Here is a 20,670-nt window from a genome sequence, read left to right as displayed (position 1 = left end):
TTTAATGTTTGTAATCTAGGTTGGTAGTGTAATATGAATTTTGTTTTGTGTCTATGTGTTTGTTTGTAAATTTTTTCTTTAAAAAGAAAAGAAAGAAGAAGTTTATAAAGTGATGCCCGGCATGGAGAAAACAGATAGAGAAAAATTATTCTCATTCACTCATAACTCGTGGATTCAGATCATGTAAACGAAATGACTTATTCACGCAGCGCATTGTTAACCTTTGGAACTTGCTTCCACAGGAGGCAGTGATGGCCACAAACTTAAATGGTTTTAAGGAAGGATGATGGCTCTGTTCTGCCTCCATTGTTGGAATCAGCAAAGCTTCTGAATCCCAGTTGCTGGAAATCACAGGAGGGAAAGGGGTTCTTGTGGTCAAATTCTGCTTGCAGGGCATCCACCTGGTTGGCTCCTGTGAGAACAAGATGCTGGACTAGACGGTGCATTGGCCTGATTCTGCTCTTCTTACTTTTTTATGTTCTTAACTCCCTTGGCCCAGCACCTCTGTGCCTCTACTTTTTTAAAATGCCTGACAAAATTGCAGGATTTTCAAAAGCGACATTATTTTAAAAATATAAGAAAAGGCCGATTGAGGCCATTGTCCTGTTCTCACAGGGGCCAAGCAGATGCCCAAGCAGGATCCGAGCACAATTCTCCCCTCGTGTGGTTTCCAGCAAAGCCTCTCCTCCTCCCAGAGGGGAGGTGTTGCGAGTGGGAGCCATTCCCGTGTCAGCAGGGGGCCATATCTGGCTCCCTGTATCATTTTCCCGGCTGCCGCGCTGCGCCCATCAAGCCAGCCAATAGGGTTGGCTTGGGGGCGGGGTCTAGCCGCATTCAAGCGGCCGCAGCAGCCCCGCACCTCATTCTGTATCCTAAAGTCGAAAATTGTGTTTTATTAACGACCCTGTCTTTGTCCATGGAGTTTTCTTGGCAGGGATACTGGAGTGGCTTGCCGGTTCCTGCTCCATGGTTTCCCCAGTAGTGATGTATGGAAGTGAGAGCTGGACCATAAAGAAGGCTGATCGCCGAAGAATGGATGCTTTTGAATTCTGGTGCTGGAGGAGACTCTTGAGAGTCCCATGGACTGCAAGAAGATCAAACCTCTCCATTCTGAAGGAAATCAGTCCTGAGTGCTCACTGGAAGGACAGATCCTGAAGCTGAGGCTCCAAGACTTTGGCCACCTCATGAGAAGAGAAGACTCCCTGGAAAAGACTGGAGGGCACAAGGAGAAGGGGACGACAGAGGACGAGATGGTGGGACAGTGTTCTCGAAGCTACGAACATGAGTTTGACCAAACTGGGGAGGCAGTGGAAGACAGGAGTGCCTGGCGTGCTCTGGTCCAGGGGGTCACGAAGAGTCGGACACGACTAAACGACTAAACAACAACAACGACCCTGAGATCAAGCATGCTGACATCAGGTTCAGCGACGTGGCCCTGTTTAGAGACGATGGCGTTAATTTGTCTGATCAAGGAAATGATGTGTGGTTGACCGATATCATCAGTAGCATTAGGGATTGGTTGCAGCTGTGAGGATATTTGACGGCATGTCTCTTCGGCTCGGGTGGCGGTTAGGCATTGGAATATGAGTGCTGTGTTGGAGGATTGGGTATGCGCCATCATCTACCCCTCCACTGTTGGGTATTCCGTTAAAGGAATCCAGCGGTTGTGGATCCTGTCTGATCCCCTGCTGGTGGCTAGGGCCATGGCACGACCCCCGGTGACGTCAGGGGGAGCTTCCAGTTGAATTTGCATCAACAAGCTCCTCCCACTGGTTGCTAATCTTGAAATGCCCCCCCCCCGTTGCACGGAGTGGGGTCATATATAGGTTGTTTGATCCAGTGCCTAAGCCAATACCTCTCACATGCTGTAACCGATAAAGTTGTGGTCTTCTTTAGCCCATTAACCTAAAATACATGTGTCCTTGTGTCGTATTTACCCCTACGCGGGTTGCGGGTCCTCGACTCACAAGTGGCTTTCAGAGTACCTCGGGTTACATACGCTTCAGGTTACAGACTCCACTAACCCAGAAATACTACCTCGGGTTAAGAACTTTGCTTCAGGATGAGAACAGAAATTGTGCTCCAGCAGTGCAGCAGCAGCAGGAGGCCCCATTAGCTAAAGTGGTGCCTCAGGTTAAGAACAGTTTCAGGTTACGAACGGACCTCCGGAACGAATTAAGTACTTAACCTGAGGTACCACTGTAGTTGGCAACTCACAGGAGTGAAAAACAACAGAGAGAGCAGACAATGCACTTTTATAAATATGTGTGTGCACTGCAAAACTCTCATTGTCCCAAAGCCGGCGGTTTGGTTAGCAATGGTTTTGTTTTCGCTTTTCAAAACCTCAGATTTATTCATCCCCTGCCAGGTCCCGGCTTGACCCTGTCTCATCTAGCGAGCATCTCCCTCGCCTGTTTTGTTTTGCCCAGAGATGCTTTGGCAATAGGCTCCTCTGCTGTGGCTCCAATGTTTCCACCACACTCAGTCATGCGCAGCACCTAACAGCTGACAAGAGCATTTCGCTCCCCCTGTTTCTGCTGGGCTCATCGCCTCGCCCGAGACCCTCCAGACAAAGGAGGCGAGAGCCTTGTGCCAACTCCCCAATGACTCTCCCTTCCTCCCTCCCTGCAGAGGGTTTTCACCTCATTAAAGATTAGAAACCCAAACATACCAAACAGAGTCAGGAAAAGAACAAGCTTGCTTACCCCAAGATGCTTGGCTGTGTTTGCACATTCCTCATGCCGAATTCCTATGATGAAGAGGTGCAGAAGGGCTTTCTGAAGGAGGCACCTGCAAGAACCTCCAGACCTGGACCCCAAGATCTCTTGCCACTTCCCTCTTCACTGTTTGTTGTTGTTGTTCAGTCGGTTAGTCGTGTCCGACTCTTCGTGACCCCCTGGACCAGAGCACGCCAGGCCCTCCTGTCTTCCACTGCCTCCCGCAGTTTGGTCAGACTCATGCTGGTAGCTTCTATGACACTGTCCAACCATCTCGTCCTCCGTCGTCCCCTTCTCCTTGTGCCCTCCATCTTTCCCAACATCAGGGTCTTTTCCAGGGAGTCTTCTCTTCTCATGAGGTGGCCAAAGTATTGGAGCCTCAGCTTCAGGATCTGTCCTTCCAGTGAGCACTCAGGGCTGATTTCCTTCAGAATGGAGAGGTTTGATCTTCTTGCAGTCCATGGGACTCTCAAGAGTCTCCTCCAGCACCAGAATTCAAAAGCATCCATTCTTCGGCAATCAGCCTTCTTTATGGTTCAGCTCTAACTTCCATACATCACTACTGGGAAAACCATAGCTTTAACTATACAGACCTTTGTTGGCAAGGTGATGTCTCTGCTTTTAATGTTTCTGCTTTGCCGTTTAACCATTTCAAAAACAACACCTTGCTCACAGGTAGGGAATGGACAAATGGGCTGAGTTCAGAAGGGGGTGGCCCCACTTGATAGTTCCTCTGCCCTCAGAGGTTTGGGGTGGTGAGCCAGGAAAGGGCCTTCTCTGTGGCAGCCCCTAAGTTGTGGGATTCCCTCCCCTGAGCAGTGCACCTGCCACCTTCACTGTACAGCTTCCAGAGGATTTTGAAGATGCACCCTGGCATTTGAAACTTCAGGTGTACCATTTTAGGGCCCACCTTATTTTTACAGTTGTAAGTTTGTTTGTTTGTTTTTGGTTTTTTAAAAACTTTTTAATCGTACTTTAATGCTCTAATGAACCCAGAGACTTAGGGTGAAGGGTGGGTAAGTTTCTCATTTTTCCAGTTCTCCACATTTTCACATTAGTTTGCAAAACACCAAAAGGCCTTGTGGAAATCCCTCAGCCCATCAGGGGAAAAGGTGATGTATAAATATAATAATAATAATAATAATAATAATAATAATAATAATAATAATAATAACAACAACAACAACAACAACAACAACAACAACAACAACAACAACGGCCATGACAACAACAGACAACAACAACAACAACAACAACAACAACAACAATAACAGCCATGACAACAACAGTAGTTTCAACTAGCTTACACATTTTTTCTATGCAATTCTTGCCTAATATTCACATTTTTGCAAAGCCATTTCCCAACATATAATGCATTTTGTATGTTACCTTTTGCTAATATGTACCCTGAAATGTGAGCACAATTAGTTGTGAGCACAATTCCTGATTGGAGAAGTGCAATGCAAAATTCAGAAAAATGCAAACACCAAAGGACGCCTGTGTTCCGGTTCGTGTATAGTTTCAGGAATAGAATCGAATTCTGCCCCACCCTTCCTTATGGGGTGCCTGCCCCCCCTGCAAAGTCCTATGGTAGGAAGGCCTCATACACCCACCCTTTGAACCTTCTGAGAGGCAAATCTGTGTCCTGGGCCTCCATCCGAGGTCTTTTTAGCATTTGCCGCTGCCCCTACAATGTACCCCATCTCTATCACACACAGAGAGAGAATCATGGCTTTTAAATTAAATGAAATTGAAATAAATACAGGTCTTATGTATATAATAAAGGTTCATAAATGTACCAAGCAAAAACGTATATATATATATATATATAGGCCACATGTCTGAAGCTGCACAGGAGAGCAGCCATGGAGCCATTTTGACACCCAGGCAGAACCAGGTGTTTCCTCTGTAAGGTCAAATGGAGGAGCCTCCCCGTTGTCTTTTCCTTCACAAATCCTGTCTTAAGGGTATATCTGTGTTTGAATAGGGTGAGCCTGTGACTTGGCTCGGGAACTAAGTACTTATCATTACAAAAGACTGGCCAGGCTCCCCAGGGTATCCAGTCAAGTGAGCATTAACAGGTAACTTGCCAGACAGGAGGTAAACAACACACTCAGATTTCTGTTGTAGACCACCCCTTTCTGTGATGTAGGTATGATGTGTCTGGGGGTGGTCTTGGACTCCAGGGATGGAATTAAAAATGTCTATATAAGGGCAGGCACACCTTTGTCCTGAGTCCTCCTCCTTTCTTGCGTGTGAGGGGAGCACCCTGTTGCAACAGAATCAATAAAGATCAGGCTTACTAGCTGCTTTGCTTCTCAATATTCTCTGGTTGGCCTCTGTTATTTTCTCCGACTGATGGAGAACCTACAAAGGACTCTATAAGGGCTCTTGTGTCCCCCATAAGGAAATAAGAGAAGATTTTTGTTTGTTACAAAATTAAAGGGAGGAGAAGCTGGGGGGGGCATTTCTTCACCCTTCTTCGCCCTCCCACAGGCTGAGGCCACATTCAGCCACATTCGCCAGTCAAGGCGTGGGTTTTGCCTCCTGCCCCAAGCAGGAAATAAAAGGCCATTTCATATGCTGGGCAGCCCAGGGAGGCCCTGTGGGGAGAGGCAGGCAGCCAGGCTATTTCGACCACTGTGATCATTTAGTGGCTGACCCCAAATCCTTTGATGCCCGCCTGCTGCACAGCTTGTTAATGATTTCCTTGACATGGAAAAATAAAAGGAAAGTGAGGGGTGTTGGTTCAGATCGGTGGCACGGCTAAGAAACGCTTCTCAGATGCCTTGCTCCTGCCAGCGCTGGATTTATGCATAAGCTAAGCAAGCTATAGCTTAGGTTCCCACTCTCTTGGGGGCCTCAAAAGAAATTAAAGGGGGAAAAACTGGATGGACATTGGGCTTTCCTGGTTTGCTCATTTCTATATACAGTGGTACCTTGGTTCTCAAACAATTGCATTGTACAAGTTAGAACACTTAATTTCATATTAATAAAGCTTTATATAATTATTAGTAGTTTGCATCATATATTTACACCTATTATTATTTCATGTTATAGCAAGTTTCTAGAGACTAGATTATGAGTCTTTGTAAATTGTGTTTCTAAAGGAACTTTTGTTATTCTATTGCTATTTTTTGCAATCTCTCTCTCTCTGGGAATCATAGATCTGTAGAGTGGGAAGAGAGCACAAGGTGGCAACCTGCTGCAATGCAGGAATCCTTTGCAATGACCAGCCAGTCGGATCTCTCACCCCCTAGGCTGTTAGCATTTATTCAGCAACAATCTGTGGTTGAATGCTTGCTAATTTCACTCATGTTTCCAGGTGGTTTGGGAGCAGAATGTGTCAAGAGATACAGGGAGGAATGGGTCGGAGGAAGGCTTTCAAAATCCCCATGGAGCACTATGCAATATCCAGGAATTGGGCTACGAGCATAAGGAGAGCCTGCAGGATCAGGCCCGTGGGGGGCCACCTAGCCCAGCATCCTGTTCTCACAGTGGCAAACTGGATGCCCCAAAGGGGAACCCACAAGAAGGATTCGAACACAAAAGCAACTCTCTCCCCTCCTGAGGTTTCCAGCAACTGGTATTCAGAAGCGTGGCTGCTTCCAACTGTGAAGGACCATCAATAGCCCCCTCTTCCTCCTCTGTGAACTTCCTGTCTCCTGTGGATGTGAGTTCCGTAGTTTAACTACACCCCATAGTTTATATATGATCAAGCATTTTCAAGAAGCATGCCCCAGCGCATGTAGCAATTTGCAAATGAAAGTTCCTTTGGATGTCTGGCATGTTTGCATGCTAGATGGCAGCTGTCTGGCTGATTCAGAGTTTCTGATCTTTTTCCATATGGTTGGCCAACGTTCTCTGATGCATCTAGCCAGACTGAAGCATCTTTAGTCCCTCGTGGGTTATTTTTGTCCCATATTAATTTTAACCATCCTGCGCAGGGTGATATTTATCCAGGGCCGAGTCCTCCGACTGACAGCTTTGCTCAGAGAGTTTCCAGCAGGAACCGAGGCCAGCCAGAACTTCTCTGTGGCTGAATAGGATTACTCCAGAACTAAATGCCAGCAAATAGCACAGATTCCTTATTACGAAAGGAATTATGCCTTGGTTTGCTGCAACATTGTTGTCTGAGACTTGGAACAATAGGCAATACAAAGAATGGAAAGCTCTGAAATTAGTCGAGCAATTACACAGAATTTTTAAAAAGCAGAGCAAAGTTTTCCAAAGGATGGTTGTTGCACTTCAGTCTGGCTTGACATCTAGTTGGGAACACCCCAAAAAATGTTGCCAGACAAGTGAATTGAGGGACAGTGGCTACTGCCAGGCTGCACTCAATGGGAGGAACTGTTTATGGAGACCATATGGATGCCTAGTTGAAACATGTCAAAGCACCTTTCCTGTCGCATGTGGCACTCCCTGCCTCAAGAAAGATTTGTTCGGTCACCTCCGAGAGAGTGTTGCATCTCCACCACTTAAAATACGTTTTTGATTCTGCAACATTTTGACCTCATTTCACTTGTCCTCTCCTTTTTAAACCCAACATTACCTCACTCTTCCCCCAAAGAGATTTGAATGCCGTTAGCAACTAACAATAAAAGAACATTCAGGTTTTTTGCTTTTATTTCTGTTCCGTTCATTTGGCTGTCCTACCTTGATTTTTGTTTTTAATTTCTTGCTATATTCCTGGGTCATGTGGCCAGCAGGACTAAACTGCTTCTGGCACAACAGGACACCATGACAGAAACCATAGTGCACGGAAACGCCGTTTACCTTCCCGCTGCAGCAGTACCTACTCATCTACTTGCACTGGTGTGCTTTAAAACTGCTAGGTAGGCAGGAGCAGGGACCGAGCAACGGGAGCTCACCCCGTCACAGGGATTCGAACCGCGACCTACCAATTGGCAAGCCCAAGAGGCTCGGAGCTTTAGACCACAGCGCCACCCGCGTCCTACCTAGCAACTAATCTCCAGGATGCCTTTCCCATAATTTGCTAGCTAATTCTTTTTTTAAGTGAAGATGCCTGTGATTGAACCAGGAGAGTCAGCATTTGGAATATGTGCTTTTATCTTTGAGTTATTGTCAATAGTTCAAATAAATGCATTTCCAAGGACTGCCGCCTTTCCTTTTCAGTCCGTCCCCCCCCCCCAATGCTTTGGCTGAGATTTCTGCATTGCAGGGGGTCAGACTACATAACTCTTGGGGTCCCTTTCAACTCTACCATTCTTTGATTCTAAGAAAAAGAATGAAGCACATTTATAATTTTGTCTAAGGAGCTCAAGGCACCCTACATGGTTCTCCGCTCTCTCCATGCTGTCCTCACGGCAACCCTGCAAGGGACGTTAGGCTGAGAGACTGTGACCAGCCCACAGTTGCAAAACACGGTTTGTGGCTGAGCAGGGATTTGAACCCGGGTCTCCCACTCTGACCACGGCGCCACGTCTACCTGCATGCAGACTGGCAAGCTTAAACAGAAACAGCAAAATGAAACGGGGCCTGATTGTAATCCGGCGAGGAATGTAAACAGCGCGTGATTTTTAAAAGCGTACGACCACAGATCTCTCCTGGAGAAGCAAAATGTCAAAAGGGTGTAACGGAGGTGTGCCGGCATGAATTTCTTTGGGGGAAAGTTTGAGCAAGTTTCCAAAGGAAGAGAAGAAATGTTTAACTGATAGACCTTTAAACATTCCCACAAAACTTTTGTTGTTGTTGAGTCGTTTAGTCGTGTCCAACTCTCCGTGACCCCCTGGACCAGAGCATGCCAGGCACTCCTGTCTTCCATTGTCTCCGCAGTTTGGTCAAACTCATGCTGGTAGCTTCGAGAACACTGTCCCACCATTGCGTCCTCTTTCGTCCCCTTCTCCTTGTGCCCTCCATCTTTCCCACCATCAGGGTCTTTTCCAGGGAGTCTTCTCTTCGCAGGAGGTGGCCAAAGTCTTGGAGCCTCAGCTTCAGGATCTGTCCTTCCAGGGAGCACTCAGGGCTGATTCCCTTCAGAATGGAGAGGTTTGATCTTCTTGCAGTCCACAGGACTCTCCAGAGTCTCCTCCAGCACCAGAATTCAAAAGCATCCATTCTTCGGTGATCAGTCTTCTTTATAGTCCAGCTCTCACTTCCATACATCACTACTGGGAAAACCATAGCTTTAACGATACAGACCTTTGTTGGCAAGGTGATGTCTCTGCTTTTTAAGATGCTGTCTAGGTTTGTCACTGCTTTCCTCCCAAGCAGCAGACGTCTTTTAATTTCGTGGCTGCTGTCACCATCTGCAGTGATCATGGAGCCCAAGAAAGTAAAATCTCTCACTACCTCCATTTCTTCCCCTTCTATTTGCCAGGAGGTGATGGGACCAGTGACCATGATCTTCTCGTTGCTTTTAGTCGAGCGTTCTGCTGAGTCACAGGAGGCTGCCCAAGGGGGAAGGAAAAACCTGCGAGGGACCTTCTCTGAAAATTCCCCCTGACTCAGCCTCCCTCGCCATCTCCAAGGCTGTCTTCTCCCCGATGCGTATCTTCGCTTGACACGGGGCGTCACACCTTCAGCGCTTCATGCAAGCAGGCACAGGGCCATCGCAAAATCTGCAACGGTGCCAGTGTGGCATAGCGGTTGGAGCGTCAGACTGGGACCTGGAAGACCAGGGTTCGAATCCCTCCCACTCGGCTGTGAAAATTTCGCTGGGTGCCGCCACAGCCTAACCAACCTCGCAGGGCTGTTCTGGGAATTAAATGAGGAGGTAAAGGTAAAGGGACCTCTGACCATTAGGTCCAGTTGCGAATGACACTGGGGTTGCGGCGCTCATCTCGCTTTACTGGCCGAGGGAGCCGGCGTACAGCTTCCTGGTCATTTGGCCAGCATGACTAAGCTGCTTCTGGCAAACCAGAGCAGCGCATGGAAATGCCGTTTACCTTCCTGCCGGAGTGGTACCTATTTATCTACTTGCACTTTGAGGTGCTTTTGAACTTGGCAGGAGCAGGGACCGAGCAATGGGAGCTCACCCCATATTGGGGATTCGCACCGCCAACCTTCTGATCGGCAAGCCCTAGGCTCTGTAGTTTAACCCACAGTGCCACCCGCGTCCCTCAAAATGAGGAGGGGGAGAACCGTTTTCTAGAATCACGTGGGATGTGCATGCAATAAAAAAGAAGTTCTTATGTTGTAAACTGCCCTGGGATGGTTGGACGAAGTGTGGTATATACATTTAATAAGTGACGATGGTGATAATGTCCAGGCAGGGACCACCAGACCACATACCACAGCAGGTCTGCTTGGGGTGCTCCCAGAGATGTATGTTTCAGATCTCTGCATTTCTCATTCATTCATTCTTCCCAGCTGTCAATCATTCTGACTCCCCTCACCCCTCTGCTATCCTCCCTTCATTCTCTCCGCCCTCCAAAGTGGTGGCAGGAACATGGTGAGTATTGGGGGGGGAATGTGAGGACTTTGGGGGGAAGCTATAGGGGAGGGGAGATTTGGGGAGCTGTGAGGGGATGGGAAAGGATGGGTTGAGCAAGTTGTGAGGGGAAGGGTGGGTGAGGTCTAAAGGGGGAACGTTGGCAATGGGGCAGGGTTGGCGGAGGTTTTTGAGCCAGGAGAGCAGAGGCAGCAGCCTCTAGTACACAGCATATACAGTGGTACCTCGGGTTAAGTACTTAATTCGTTCCAGAGGTCCGTACTTAACCTGAAACTGTTCTTAAACTGAAGCACCACTTTAGCTAATGGGGTCTCTTGCTGCTGCAGCACCGCTGGATTTGTGTTCTCATCCTGAAGCAAAGTTCTTAACCTGAGGTAGTATTTCTGGGTTAGCGGAGTCTGTAACCTGAAGCATATGTAACCTGAAGCGTATGTAACCCGAGGTACCACTGTATCTCAGAAAGTCATAGAATCATAGAATCATAGAGTTGGAAGAGACCACAAGGGCCATTGAGTCCAACCCCCTGCCAAGCAGGAAACACCATCAGAGCACTCCTGACATATGGTTGTCAAGCCTCTGCTTAAAGTCCTCCAAAGAAGGAGACTCCACCACACTCCTTGGCAGCAAATTCCACTGTCAAACAGCTCTTACTGTCAGGAAGTTCTTCCTAATGTTTAGTCATGGCGCATAAGGAGAAAGAGACAGGGAGGGAGAAGGAAAATGCAAGCTTAGGCACCAGTTCTTAAAAGTTCACAGTTCTTATTGGAACCAGCTGGAAATGGTTCATGTAGCCTAATGTTTTAACTGTTTTTAATTCTGAATTGTGAATGGTTGCAACCTGCTCTGGGACCTGATGATGAAAGGTACGTTAATAATAATAATAATAATAATAATAATAATAATAATAATGCACATTGCCCCTTCTCCCCAGAGATCCTCGTCGCTTTAGTTTATCGCCTACAGACCTAGAGCCCCCAGCAGCCTGAACAAACTACAGTTCCCATGATCCTTTGGGCAGGGTGCTTTAAACGTATGGCGTGCACACAGCCTGCCTGTAAGATCTGCTGAACAGTGAAACGTACTTGCTCAGGAGGTGGTGGATGAGATCACCGGATGCGACTGTTGCCCTGCAGGGGGTTGGACTAGATGACCCTTGAGGTTCCTTCCCATCGTACAAATCTATGGTTCCACCTAAGAAACTATGCACAGGATCACAGCCTAAGCCTACTGTGGCTTCTGGACCAGGGGAGAGCTTCAGAAATGCACAATATCTTAAACTGGGGGTGGGGATCCTGATTTATTATGAACTGTTCCTTTCCCAAACAACCATTGGGAGCCAGCAAAGAAATGAAGGGTAATCCAGGGTTTTGTGGAGCGCAAAGCACCCGTTCCCCTCTTTGAAACCCACCCCTCTTCTCCACCAGATTAAGGAAAGCGAAAGGACACAGATAATCAGCAGCCGGCCAGCCGGCCAGAACCCCTCCAGGGAACAATTGTTCGGGATTCACCGCAGGAAGTCCAGCCTAACCTCATTTCCTCTACGGCTTTCGGGAACTTAACCCTCAGGTCGAGACGCAGTCCAAACCCACAGCAGGAGGGCCGCAGGTCACTTACAGAGAAAATAATGGCCTAATCCCTTTCCCTGCCAAGGGATCATCTGTGAAAGGAGGAGGGAGAGAGATGTCAGAAACGCTACTAAAGGAAATAAGATGATCCCAGGGCAAATGCACCGTGTGGATTTTGTGAGGGGTCCAGGCTGGGGGTGGCTGCGTGGCCTTTATGGCCTTTCCCCCCCCCCACAAGAGAAGGCATTTTACTATTTATACCCCGCCCATCTGGCTGGGTTTCCCCTGTCACTCTGGGCAGCTCCCAACAGATTAAAAACTGAATAAAACATCAAGCATTAAAAACTTCCCTAAACAGGGCTGCCTTCAGGTGTCTTTTAAAAGTCAGATAGTTGTTTCCTTGACGTCGGATGGAAGGGTTTCCACAGGGTGGGTGCCAGTATGTTTTCGAGCACAATTCAAAGTGTTGGTGCTGACCTTTAAAGCCCTAAAAGGCCTCGGTCCAGTATACCTGAAGGAGCGTCTCCACCCCCATCGTTCTGCCTGGACACTGAGGTCCAGCGCTGAGGGACTTCTGGCGGTCCCCTCCCTGCTAGAAGCCAGGTTACAGGGAACCAGGCAGAGGGCCTTCTCGGTAGTGGTGTCCACCATGTGGAACACCTTCCCATCTGATGTTAAGGAAACAAACAACTACAGTGGTACCTTGGGTTAAGTACCTTCGTTACGGAGGTCCATTCTTAACCTGAAACTGTTCTCAACCTGAAGCACCACTTTAGCTAATGGCTAATAGCTAGTCCCTCCTAAGCAAGACTTGGTGGAGAAAGGCAAAGGACAGCCAGGATGAGAGGTCTTCTCCAAGCAGATGGTGAGAACCTCAGCATGGGAGGCAGGAGGGAGAGATCTGAAGTCTCAGGGCATGAGGGCAACTCCCTTGGCTGGATATGAGTTCTCCTAGTAAGCTGCCTTATACAGAGTCTGACCATCTACTTCCATATTGTCTACACTGACTGGCAGCAGCTGTCCAGGGTTGCACGCAGGAGAGTCTCCCAAGGCAGATGCTCTACCCACTGAACTTCCCTCTCTGCAGGGAAAGTGTCTCTCATGCCCTGGTGGTTCACCTACAGCAATTTGAAGGAAAAAGCACACCTCATGTTGGTTGGAGACCCTCCCTGGAAGCAGAACTACCACAAAATCAAAGTAAATAACCATTTACAGCCCTTTCCCAATGCCTCAAAGACAGCCAGAACCAGTCTGTATGTGTGGAAGGGTGGCAGCCGCGGGAGGAGGGTTCCAAAAAGAGGGTTACAGATCCCTATAACCCAGACAGGCTCCTCAACCCTCATACCTGGATAGGTCAAAAGGTGTCACCTGCTTTGACTGTTTTAAACATTTTATTTTAAAACACTGGAACTCCCTGCCTATTAATCTCAGGCAGGCCTCTTCACTGTCCTCTTTCTGACACCTGCTTCAAGACATTAATGCACAAAGGAGCCTACTCAGATGTTTAGAAGGCTGGTGTGAGTTTTATTCATTATTCTTCAGGCTCTTGTTAAATTAACTATTTGAAAGTTTTCATTTATCGTTGTTCATTTTTCCAAGGGATCATTTTATTGTTTTATCTTTTTCATAAACCACTTTGAGGTGGCTGTTATACAGTCAAGCAGCGTACAAATTTTATGAAATAAAAATGTAACAAATTTATTTGTAACTCTTCCTGGGATAATGTACCTGGGTTCAAATTACACACTCAGCCATGAGTGAGTGGTGACCTTGAGGGCCACTCTCTGCCTCTCAAGCTATCCTACCTCACAGAGTTGTTGTGGGGACTAAAGGAGGAGGGGGGGCATGTATCCTTATGCTCTTTGGAGAAAAAGGTAGAATATAAGTACAATACATTAACAACAGACAACAACAACAACAACAACATCAACAACATCAACAACAACGCAATGATTATCCTCCATGCGCAAAGGTGCGCAGGTGAGGCATAGACAGGCGTGGGCACTCCCCTCTCTTACCTGGATGTAGGCTCTCTGGAGGAAGCTGTAAGGCACCCTGCGCTGGAAATCCGCGCGCACCTCGTCGCTGGCGACGTGTCTGGAGTCCGCACCGGGCAGCGCTTCCCGGCGGCAGGAGCGCAGGCAGCGCGCCCGGCGGAGCAGCACGCCGAAGAAGCGCAGGTCCCGCCGGGCAGCATCCTCTCGCGGCTCAGCGTCTTCGAGCGGCGCCTCCCGACGGCAGCGCAGCGCGCAGCCCAGGCGCGCCTCCCGCAGGCGGCGCTCGGCGCTCAGCGCTGCCTCCAAGAAGCGCACGGCGCCGGCGAAGTCCCCCTGCGAGTGCGCCTCCACGCCGGCTGCGTAGAGCGCGTCGTAGGGCGGCCCGGGCTCCGGCTCCCCGGCCCCCGACGCCTCCAGCTGCAGCAGCAACAGCAGAGGCTGGAGCAGAAGGAGCAGCAGCCCGGGGGCCATCCCCGCCGCCCCGCTTTCCGGGCTGGGACGCGCCGTCGAGGCTGGGCAGGTGGCGACGGGCGCGCCGGACGGGGCGCACGGAGGATGCTTTGCGGAGGAAGGCTGCTGAAGCTGGCTGTCGAGCGACGGGCGCTCCTGGGAAGGCAGGAGGGAGGCGGCGGAGGTGGAGGTGGAGCCCTCCCCCTCGGGGTTTCCCCTCCGCCCAGGCCAGAGGGCCGGGAATGCCCGGGGGGAGGAGAGGCTAGCCGTCGGCGCTTCCCTCGGCTGCGAGCGGAGCAGGAGAGCCAGGAGAGCGAGCGAGAAGCCGCTGGGGGGAGCGCTCCGTCTGCAGCCCGGCCAAGCTCGCTCTCTCTCCTCCCCGGCTGGCTGCTGCGCCGGAACCGGCAGCGCTTCCAGGGCCGGGCGCGCCTCTCGCCCGGCGGGCGGCTTGCCTGCTTCGCCCTCCTCTGCTCGCCAGAGGGACTGCTTGCCTGCCTGCCTGCCCTGCTCGGCGGGGCGGAGAGAAAGAGCAGGCGGAGGAGGCTGTCCCTCGATGGCTACCGGCGAGGAGAGAGAGGAGCCGGCCGTGCGGCTTGACCTGCGGGGGAAAGGGGGGTTCCCCCCTTCGCAGTTTCTTCCCACTTTCCTCCCCGCCCTGCCTCCTTCAGAACAGCGGGTGCTGGAGAGAGAAGGCGTCGGGAGGGCACGGGAAAGCATCGTTCGTATTAATATCGTTATCATATTTCTATCGTGCCTTTTGCCGGGCCGGGACGCAAGGCGGCTTGCGCAGAGAAATCAGAACAAGCTGAAAACATAGAAAGGACAATCGTCAAAATGTGCTTAGAACTAAAAAAAATAAAAATCAATTGCTGGTGGTTTTTGGATTTCCTGCTCACCCGCAACCGAAAGATCCTAGGGCGCGTTTGGCAACGTAAAAAGGCCAAGTTAAAATGAGGGCCACCAACTTAGCTCAGGTAGAGAGGCTCTTCTCTGGGTCCGAGCACCTTCTCTCAAGTAGGTATGGTAGGAACATGTTGACACACCTTTTTGTGTTGCGGCTACCAGCCTGTGGAACTCCCTGGCTCAAGAGAGATTTGTTTGGCCAGCTTCTGGGCTTGCCAAAAGCACCTCATTGACTTCTGTGAGAGGCAGTGGCTGGGGCAGTTGGCCCTTTGACTGGGTCCAGAAGCACAGGACTTTTCTCACGCTGATTCATTCCACCAGGACCCCATACTCTGGCCTCTGACTTTCCTGCCAGTTGAGTGGCCTTATCTTTGCACATTGCCTCAGGAGAGTGAGGAAAATTCTCAGGGATGATTCCCACCCTGGCCGGCACTTTCTTGATCTCCTGCCCTCAGGCAGAAGATATAGAAGCATGATTAGTCGCACCAACAGGGTAAAGAACAGCTTCTATCCATGGGCTGTTAGGCTGCTGGATGTAAAGATAACAACAGGGCAACTGACTTTTGGGTTTGGTGGGTGTGCGTCAGTGAACGAGGGGAATTAAGACTAAGAGTTGAGTGGGGGTGGTGCTCGTGTAATCTCACTGTATACAAGTTGTGCAAGTGACAATAAAGTATTTCAATTTCAATTGCAGTGCTATTATTTTTATTTTAAATTTCAGTCTTGAAACTGCTGTACAGTCATGTCCAGTATTCTTTTTTAAAAAATAATATTTATTAAAGTTTTACAAACAATAAAAAGTTTCACAGTTTAGACATAGAATATAAAAACCGAAAATTACCCTAGTAAAAAAAAGAAGAAAAAAGAGAGCTACCAATATACAAAAACAAAACCCATAAAAAATGCAGAATAAAAAACAGTTAAAAAGAAGAAAAACAAGAGGAAAAAGAAAAAAATCCATATTTTCATATCTTATACTTCATTTACTAGTTTCCTGACCTCCTCACACCTCCCTTTTTGTATTCCAGTTCAAATATTTAGTTCAGCAAGTTCTTACCCTCTGTCATTTGTCCTTACTCAACATCTTAACCTATTATAAATATATATTTTCCACCATTATCAATCCATATTTACATACTCTTATTAATCTTTTTGCCAATACCACATTGTTTTCAATCCAACATCTCTTTAACATTCATTAATTTTACAGTATTTCTGCAAGTAGTCTTTAATTTTTTTCCAATCATCTTCCATCGCCTCTTCTCCCTGATCTCGGATTCTGCCAGTCATTTCTGCCAATTCCATGTAGTCAATCACCTTCATCTGCCATTCTTCCAGGGTGGGTAGTTCTTGTGTCTTCCCATGTCCAGTATTCTTTATGCTGCACAAAAGCTGCAATCCTTTGCATGCTTTCCTGGGAGTAAAGACCCCTTGAAGACAAGGAGATTGAATCCTGAGTACACAATTACGCCCATAACTGAGCTCAGTTAGTTAGAGCGTGGTGCTGATAATGCCAGGGTTGCAGGTTTGATCCCCGTCTGGGACAGCTGCATATTCCTGCCTCGCAGGGGGTTGGAATAGATGATCCTCAGGGTCCCTCCCAACTCTGTGAATTCTATGATTCTAAGGTCTAAGAGCAGTGGAATCCAACAAAAGCAGTTTCCTTGTGAAATTTTCTTAGGGGCAGATTTCCAAAAACAAGCTGTCTAGTCTGAGCTTCATTTATCCACATTCAAAAATGTCTCTATAATTATTATTTTTTAAATTTTCTGTTTTACAATTTAAAATACTCATTTTTACAACCTTAAAATATCAATGACTTCCCTTCCTCTCTTTCCATGGTTCATTTTACATATCACAAATCCCTGCATATCTTACAAAAACTATACCATTCAGTATTCCATCATTACATCCATCAAGACTTATTTACACTGTTGAATTTATCTTAGTGCTGCCAGCGATTTCAGCTCTACACAATTATTTCCCATATATTCAATAAACGTTTTCCAGTCTTCTCTAAACGTGTGTTCTTCTTGTTCTCTTATTCTATATGTTAAATCTGCAAGCTGAACATATTCTGTCAGCTTAAATTGCCATTCGTCGTTTTCCATTTTGGGGCTAACCTCTCTCTCGTTTTCCATTTTGGGGCTAACAAAACATGGGCCGCAGTAGTGGCATGCATAAATAACATTTTTTGACACCTGGGAATTTCAGTCTGAATTATCCCCAACAAAAAGGACTCTGGTTGTTGTTTTTTGGAAAGTACTTTTAAACATTTTTTATATCCCAATACTCTTTTACACGTCCACCACACGTGAAAGAAGGTTCCGTCCACCTCTTTGTATCTCCACATTCAAAAATGTTTGCAGCATCAGAACATAAGAAAAGCCCTGCTGTTCATTTGTGGTGGTCTTTGTTTTCATGGGTGAATGAACAGCGACACCCTAGGCCAACCCCAACCTCTCTCACCACCAAAGAAACACAAGTGAACAGCAGAGAACCTGCACAAGCAACGCTGACACAAAACCCCACATATATTAAGTAAAATAGAAACTTTGCCACCCGACCCCACTCATCTTTCCCCCCTCCACCTCCTTCCCCCTTTTCTTCCCAATGTCTCAACAAATGAAACCGATTTGTAAAAAAAAAAAAATGTTATATGAAAAAAAATACGAGAGAGAGACATTGCACACACCTTTGTAAATTAAAAAAAAAAATCTTTAATAAAAATTTAGTTTAAAAAAAAAGCCCTGCTGAGTCGGAGCAATGGCCCATCGAATCCAGGATCCTGTTCTCATAGTGGCCAAACAGATTTCTCTTCTGGGAAGCCTGTAAGCAGGATTTGAGCACCAGAGCCCTCTGCTCTCCTCTGGTTTCCAGCACAACTGCCTCTGACTGTGGACGGCAAAGCATAGCTGTTCTGGCTAGCAACCATCAATCACCATTGATACATCAGGACTCTCAATGCACAAGGACATAGGAAAGAGACTTGCACTGAGTCACTGACCACCAGCAACCCTTCAGGGGGAGGGGGCTTTCCCAACTCTACTGGGAGTTGCTGCAAATTCAGCCTGTGGAGTTCTCCAGCCAACAGCCCCTGCAGCTGCCAGCATGCTCTTCTGTCTTTTTGCAAAAATAAATAGTTCCGCTGCGGTGCCAAGTCCTTCTCAACTCCCACCCCCTGCAGAGAGAATGATTTATGGCATGGAGGTGCCTCATACCACCTGGGTGGGTTTAATTAGGGAAAGCCTGTCCTTACAAGTTAACAGGGTTATGCAACAAATGTTTTTTTTTAAAAAAACACAGCTGTAGAGTATGCATTTCGGAGGTGGGGGGCGTTTAGTATGCAGCAGGAGGAGAACATGAGCAACCTGACTGACTTAGTAGGGTGGGCTTGGGTGCAGTTGAGAAGCCAAGAAAAATCCCCCAGTGTCATTCAAATGATCTGTTTCTTGGCAATTGCTCCCCTAAACCTTCCCAACTTAGAGAACATGGATCCCTGCTTCCAGGTGCCTCCCTCAGTATATGTTGAGTACATCTTGGATGGTTTTGCATTTCTGGCTGCCCTGACCTCTTTCATTTCGGCGCAGAATCTCACTCCTCTATCTAAAGGAGTTACTACTTGGCCCCCTTCAGCTTCACCACCTGGGATTAGGGCCAGCCAAACGAAAGCCTCCATGAAGCACCCCCTTCCAGCCTTCCTCAGCTGCCGGCACATTTCGTAGCCTCCCTTGATGTCTCCCTTTTCACCTCTGTGGAGACTGACCTGCCAAGAAATTACTCATGGTGGAATCATCCTACAAGAAATGACCTTTTCAATTTTTCTTTTATAATTCCCCCTCCAAAGATCTCTCAACCCAGTGGAACTTGCTGTGTGTGTAGCGGATCTCCCCTCGTCCAGGAAGCAAACAAAGAAAAAATAGAGCCTTATAATGTTTTGTTCGTTCAAATAATCCTCTGGAGTTCCAGGTTCTGAGCTTCCTGGTTCTGTTGCAGAGAAGCAGTGATTCTAGTTATTTGCTGCTCCTCCATTTTGATTTCTGGACTCTAACATGCTATAAACCCTGCTGGATGAGGCCAGTAGCCCATCTAGTCAAGCATCATGTTCTCTGAGCGGCCAAAAAGATGCCCCAGTCGGAAGCCAGCAAGCAGCATTTGAACACAAGAGATCTCTGCTCTCCTGCAGGTTTCCAGCAACTGATGTTCTTTGCCGCTTCCCACTGCAGAGTTGGAGAAAGTTCAGAACAGGGCAGCCAAAATGATTGAGGGGGTGACAAAGTGACCTGCCTATGGAAGAAAGGGGGCAGGAGGTTTTGGTTTAGAAAAAAGGTGGAAGTGACATGGTGTAGGTTTCTAAAACTGTGCCTCCTTCTCTCATAACACAAGAACTCATGAACATCTTAGGGAGCTGCACGTTGGAAGATTCAGGACAGAGAAAATGAATGAATTCTCCATGTAATATAATATAATATAATATAATATAATATAATATAATATAATATAATATAATATAATATAATATAATACATAATACATAAATAAATAAATTATTTATACCCCGCCCATCTGGCTGGGTTTCCCCAGCCACTCTGGGCAGCTTCCAACACGATAAAACATCAAACATTAAAAGCTTCCCTAAACAGGGCTGCCTTCAGATGCCTTCTAAAAGTCAGATAGTTGTTTATTTCCTTGACATCTGATGGGAGGGCGTTCCACAGGGCGGGCTCTCTGCCTGGTTCCCTGTGACATCACCACAGAGAAGGCTCTCTGCCTGGTTCCCTGTGACATCACATCTCTCAGTGAGGTAACCACCAGAAGACCCTTGTGGCTGGACCTCATTGGCCGGGCAGAACGATGGGGGTGGAGACGCTCCTTCAGGTCTACTGGGCCGAGGCTGTTTGGGGCTTTAAAGGTCAGCACCAACACTTTGAATTGTGCTTGGAAACGTCCTGGGAGCCAATATAGCTCTTTCAAGACTGGTGTTATGTGGTTTCGGCATAGGAGAAATGGGGCGCTGTCCCACTGACCTCAGCTCTCAGCTGCCTGCCTTTTTCTTACTGGGAGTGACCCTGGCTGTCATCGTCTTCTATTCTCAGTGCTGCCCTTGCAGAACTCAGCAAGTGAAGAGGAAGATCGTGGGGGACAACACTAGACATTAGTTGCTTCCACCTGTCATGGGCTCCCTGGTGCCCCCTGCTGTTGGGCTCCTCGCCTTCTGCCCTACCAGCCACCACTGTCCCAACCCCAGAGGCCAGCCTATGAGTTTGGCGCTCAACTGGTTTGCGTGATTGAGTTCACTTTTCAAGAACAGGCTAAATAGAATGGCTTGGATGACCTGACGCCACTAAATTACTATAATTTTAGCACCATCGATGCACATCTTTGTGGGTGTCCAGCAATATCACAAGCTCGGTTATGAGAAAGCAAAAACGCTGCTGGCTTCCACCAGATTTCTCTGTTCCAAAATGGCACCCATCTAGGAGCATGAGAAGAAAGTCCCTTCTCCCAATTCAGACCAGTGGGGTCAATCGAGCACTCTACTGTCTACACCAGGGGTCTGCAAACTTTTTCATCAGGGGGCCGGTCCACTGTCCCTCAGACCTTGTGGGGGGCCGGACTATAT

The 20,670-nt window shown here is 47.9% G+C and overlaps 1 protein-coding gene across 1 annotated transcript in view; it reads right to left on the bottom strand.

The window, feature by feature from the left end:
- The window catches only part of P3H2 (prolyl 3-hydroxylase 2), a 123,467-nt gene extending 108,588 nt beyond the window's left edge, over positions 1–14,879 (bottom strand). Inside the window, exon 1 of the mRNA XM_081190103.1 lies at positions 13,716–14,879. Coding sequence (XP_081046229.1) covers positions 13,716–14,861 — 1,146 coding nt within the window. The 5' untranslated portion in view covers positions 14,862–14,879. The remainder of the gene's footprint in view (positions 1–13,715) is intronic.
- Between the last annotated feature and the right edge of the window lie 5,791 nt (positions 14,880–20,670).

Source organism: Podarcis bocagei (assembly GCF_964188305.1).
Source record: "Podarcis bocagei genome assembly, chromosome: 4".
NCBI lineage: Eukaryota > Metazoa > Chordata > Lepidosauria > Squamata > Lacertidae > Podarcis > Podarcis bocagei.
The sequence above is the reverse complement of the archived record's forward strand: the minus strand, read 5'-3'. Positions and strand labels throughout refer to the sequence as shown.